This window comes from Hyaena hyaena, unplaced genomic scaffold (genome assembly GCF_003009895.1).
Source record: "Hyaena hyaena isolate Hyena2069 unplaced genomic scaffold, ASM300989v1 scaffold_688, whole genome shotgun sequence".
NCBI classification, from domain to species: Eukaryota; Metazoa; Chordata; class Mammalia; order Carnivora; family Hyaenidae; genus Hyaena; species Hyaena hyaena.
This window is the reverse complement of record NW_024081317.1, coordinates 948,457-954,098: the sequence shown is the minus strand read 5'-3', so window position 1 is coordinate 954,098 and position 5,642 is coordinate 948,457. Positions and strand designations below refer to the sequence as shown.

Sequence of the window (5,642 nt, the reverse complement as noted above, 5' to 3'; positions counted from 1 at the left end):
TACAAATCAAAACATGATTCATTGTTTTGCCAATTATCGAGACTTAAAGGAGTAATGTAAAAATGTTAATAATGTAGTCTAAAAGCATGTCACACGTTATGAAAAAAAAACCACATATTGATGAACCATTTTTCTGGTATTCAGCGATCTGGCAAAGAAGCGCCACCACCGCTGGGTAACAGCGTCTGTGCCTGTTTCATGCAGATATGGTGAAAATGTCCAGCCCTGCCGAGACTCAGCAGTGCACTGAGTCTCTGACTGCTATTTTCCAGAAGTATGCTGGAAAGGAGGGTAACAACAGCATGCTCTCCAAGGCAGAGCTTCTAACCTTCATGGACACAGAACTGTTTGCCTTCACAAAGAACCAGAAGGACACTACTATCCTTGACCGCATGATGAAGAAACTGGGCCTCAATTCTAATGGGCAGCTAGATTTCCAAAAATTTCTTAATCTTACTGGCAGCATGGTCAAAGCTTGCTATGACTCATTTACAAAGTCTACCCATTTGTGGAAGTGAATCTGAGTGGCTCCTGGGCCTGGCCCTGGAGCAGACCACTTCCTTTCCTTCCCACTCCTCATGTTCTCCTCCCATCCTATGCATACCTGGAGCCCAAAGCATCCACAGCCCCATGCAAGCCAGTCCTGCCAGTAGGTAACAGAGCAACAGTGCTTTTAAAAGTGCATGCACACGCACACGTGCGCACACACACACACACACGCACACAAGATCTAGCAAAGATGCCCTCACATTAATAATGGGTACAATTCTGACATACATCTTCACTGTTGCTTTATTTTTGTATCACTCATTAACTCATATGAAATTATCAAATAACATTCATGCTGAACTATGCTCCTGAGCTGCAAAAACAGTTTGATACAAAGCTACAGATGCAAAGTTTAGAAAATACTTGAAGGACATATTCTGTACAAATCAATCAGGTATACAAAAGTTATCAAGAATACTACATATACTATCATTATTTGTAAATATTGTGCTACAATATTCCCTTTAGCAATGGAATTTATAACACCCTTATAAAGGTACAAACATGTGCCCCCCCCCACAGCCATTTGTTAAATATTTACCAACATATCACAAACTTGAATCTCAAATCATCTGAATTTGTGTTTCCAACTCTCATGGCAGCTAGGAAGGGCCAGTGATCCTAGTTCTGGTCAGGTACACTGAAGTGAACTTGGTTGAAGGTCACTGAGAAATATTTTATTAATTGATAGATAGGAATGAATATGTGAGAAGAAAGTCCTTGCTTCTTTCTTGTCTTAGAAATTTCTGTAGCAGTTGCCACTATGAGCCACAGCAGCTGTCTAGTGGCTGTGGAGGGGAGATTAAGAGGGTCCCTATAGAAGTGATCTGGAACTCTGATATCATGAAGTCACTAAAACCTTCTTTCGAATTACCTCTCTCTGCACTTCTTTTTGAGATTTATTAGTAAACCCCTAATCGTTAAGTCTCATTTTTATTCAGATATTTTCTTACTTGCAGCCAAAAGCATCCTAACTGATACAATGGTGTGCACTTCTCATCTTTGGCGATTCTCAAGAAATCTCATACGCATACATAATCCTGTATCTAAGTTGCCACACACATTTACTCTGTGTGTGTGTGTGTGTGTGTATACATGCATGCACATGTGTGTGCATACATACACATGCTTCAAGCCAGATCCTTCCCTCCTTGTCCTTGAACTTCCTGTGTTTTCTTCTATACTGAGCCATCGAAAACACTATCTATTCCTATTGTAACACTTCAAACCCTCCCCATTCTACCTTCAGTAGCTCAATTGTATAAATATTTCATCCTTTATCTCATTTCCTTGGAGAAAAATTCCTGACCCTGTGTCTTCTGCTGTCCCTATTGTTATAAAATATCACATTTTCTTTTGCAACATTTATCTTAGTTTTATATTTTACATTGATTTATTTATTAATAGTTAATAATATTGGGCTTAACCACTCTCGTTATTAGTAATTGTATTCATTTTATTAGTATTATGTCTAATTGTATGTTCTTCCCACTTATCTCTGAACTTACTTATCACTCTGCCATCCCTGAAATAACTTTTGACTTGCCTTCCAGAATACCATCTATTCTTTATTTTTCAGTAACCAACTACTCCTTTTCAACCTCCTTTGGTAGCTTCATTTTACCTCCTTGATTTCTTAATATTAGTGTCTCATTCATTGAACAATACTTTCATCACCTCACTGCTTGTTATGATACCCATTCCCTGCGGGATCTTATCCTATCTAATTTCTTCAAATAATATCTATGATGAAAACAGTCCAGACTTTTTGTTCCAACCATAGCCCAATGGAAATCCCCACCAGGAACTCAAAATCAACATATTGAAATAGAACTTCCAATCTGTCCCCACTCCTCACGCAACAAAGTCTTCTACATCTACACTCCTTCCCATCCCAAGTAAGGGCAGTTTCATTTGTCCAGTTATTCAGGCCAAGTCCATGTGAATTAACCTTGACTTATCTCTTGCTGGCTCATTACAGGTCCTACTAATAAAGAAATTCTGTAAGTCTCACCTTTAATATAATCAAGTATGCACCCACATCTCCCCAGCTCCAACATTACTACCCTAGTCCAGTCCTCCATTATCTCTCCCCTGGATTTACTGCAATTGTCTTCCAACCAGTTTCCCTTCTTCCTCTTTACTCCTCTTTATGCTTTTCTCTACATAACAACATTTGGCTTTTACTCTACTCTACTTGAGAAAGAAAGAGTTTGGGGCATTATGACAGCTTTTACCATGGCCTTGATTAACTACTGCATGGTTCTCTTGGACTATCAAAGGCGATTCTGAGGTAGGTTGAGGATGGTGCAGTGGGTAAAAAATGGGGGACATAAAAATAAAAGAGAGGAGGGGCCCCAGGTGGATCAGTTGTTTGGGCGTCTGGCTTCAGCTCAGGTCATGATCTCACTGTTCACGGGTTCAAGCCCTGCATTGGGCTCTGTGCTGACAGCTAGCTCAGAACCTGGAACCTGCTTCGGATTCTGTGTCTCCCTCTCTCTCTCTCTCTCTGATCCTCCACTGCTCTCTCTCTCACTCTCTCTCAGAAATAAATAAAACATTTAAAAATTTAAAAAATAAGAGAGGAAATCACCTTTGTGATTTTTGTCATCTCTCTTTTATTCTTGAATTTCTGCTTGGCTTGCAACTCAAACATATCAGCAACATGTTGTTTTATATCTTGGACATTATTTCTGAGCAATGTATATGAGACACTTCACACAAATGCATGGGTTGTCTTCCCTAGAAAATAGGAGAAAACCACTTGAAGCTTTTTATTTCATGTCCAGGGCCAGTTCAATACAGCACCAGTTCTAATGTCAGAACAAGAATTTGTATTTTGTTTCATGTAACTATATTTAAAGGATATGGGTTTTATATTTGAGTACACAGTACTCATTTCCTTAAATTGTCAAAATAACAATGGGCTATCATAAGATATCTACAATTTTCTTATTGAATTGTAATCTTTTCCTCCTTCCTTCCCCTTTTTCCTTTTCTTCTTTCCTCCTGTCCCTCCCCCTCCCTTAGTTCTCTTTTTGCGCCCCTCACCATTGTCTTTCTTTCTTTCCTCTCTTGTTCTCTTGTGAAACTGTGGACATGAGAGTGCACAGATAACAGCAGGCACCAGCATCTTCCATGTTATCCATGGGGTTCTGAGCACAGCATGCCTTTGGCCCAGGCAGGTGGGGGAACTGAGAGAAGCAGGCTAGCCATCTGGAGACGAACATATGGGTGGTGTGACATACATTCTCACTATTGGCGGCTGGGAGGATCAGAAATAAAATGAGGAGGTTTTACTCCTCTTAATCAAAGAAACAACAAAAACTACAACTACAACAACAACAACAAAAAACACTTGGAAATCGAAGGGGGTACTAATACAGAGGGATCCCAACTTAAAGGAAAAACAGTTTTACTAAATGCTCATACAATGCTACACAAACTTTTTAAAAATTAGAAATCCTTCATGTTTATGTTAGTATTGAATGACTTTTCTCTCTTGCATGTAATTATTAGTATCATCACCATTATCATTATTTTAATAGCTACTATAATAGCAGCTTACTAAAACACTAACTGTTGGGGCATCTGGGCAGCTCAGTAGGTTGAGTGTCTGACCACTGATTTCAACTCAGGTGATGATCCCAGAGTCGTGGGATTGAGTCCCACATTAGGCTCCTCATGCTGAGCATGGAACCTGATTAAGATTTTCTCTCTCTTCCCCTCTCCCCCACTCATGCTTTCTCTTCTTCTACAAGTAAAAAAAAAAAAAAAATAGAAACAAATACTAGTTGTTTAATACATTAGCCACATAAATTGTATGATTAAAAGAATCACTATGGTTTTTTTTTTCCCTTCCTGCTGATAGCCAACTACCAACTCAGATATAATGAAACAGAGTCTTGAATAGTGGGTATAAAATAGGTACAAAGTAACACAAAAAATGATATAGTTAAAAAAAACTCTTCCTAGATTTTATTCCAATAGTTAATCATCTTTGGTATATCTTTAAATTGTTTCAAGGCTAGGAGTCAGAGGAGCTGTATTTCAGTTCTAACTCTGGTGTTTCTCAGAGCTTTCAGCACATAATTTTGATTTCTAGGGATTCCATTTCCTCATCTCAGAAACAAAGTGATCCAAATAAAGATCTTTACATTCAGATACTCTATGATAGGATTTACGATTCTAAGTTCACTACAGTTGAAAATGAGCAAAGTGAATAAGACAGAACTATTGTATTATACACTAAACCAAATTGGGAATTATATCCAAAAAATTAAATAAGTTGCCTCAGAAACAGATTAGGGTGGCTAGTCTAATAATGGTTGCAGGATGGCTACTTTATGAGTTAATCTGTTCTCTACAAAATTGAATGAACAGGGAAGTTGAGAGACATATGTACAAAAAAAAAATGTTACCTAGAGTACTGGGTTCATTTCTGGGCACACCTATCTATATTTTATCTAGACAGTGAAAGGCATACTCAGGGAGGGATGATCAAGATTATAAGAGGTCACAAAAGTATTTAATGTAAAGATTGACTGAATAACTGAAGGTCATTATTCCTGAAGAAGGTCCAAGTTGGAATGCGAAACATGATGGTTCTCTTCAAATAAATGAAGAAATGTTAGGTAGAAAATGAGTTGCACTCTTTTATGTGTACTAAACAAAGTCCACTATTTTCTTCCATATATATTTATGGAGTAGATATTATGTCAGGCAATAAGCCAGATGTCAAGGATCTGATATTAAATGAAAACAAATATGGAGCCTACTTTCATAGAAATTTCAGCCTACAACCTAATTAATCCTAGTTAATTCTAGAAATAAATGTAAAATTAAACATGTGGTTAAGTGTTATATAGGAGACAAATTGATCTAGTTAGAAAGGTTAGGAAGTGTTTTCCCAGGAAGAAACCATTGTAACTAAAATCTAAAACTTGAATAAATAAGAAGGAAATAATTTTGCAAAAAATGATTTTATGCCTGTGCATATGTATGTGTACCTGAGGGCATGGCTGAACGGAAGAGTGTTTGGGAGAAGGAACAGTGTGTGCTAAAGTCTTATAAAAGAAGGGACATGGTCTAAT

The 5,642-nt window shown here is 37.8% G+C and overlaps 1 protein-coding gene across 1 annotated transcript; it reads left to right on the top strand.

The window, feature by feature from the left end:
• Positions 1–206: 206 nt before the first annotated feature.
• LOC120220321 (protein S100-A11-like) lies at positions 207–518 on the top strand. Its single transcript, XM_039217396.1, has one exon. The coding sequence runs from the start codon at positions 207–209 to the stop codon at positions 516–518; it is 312 nt and encodes a 103-aa protein (XP_039073327.1).
• The last annotated feature ends 5,124 nt before the right edge of the window (positions 519–5,642 follow it).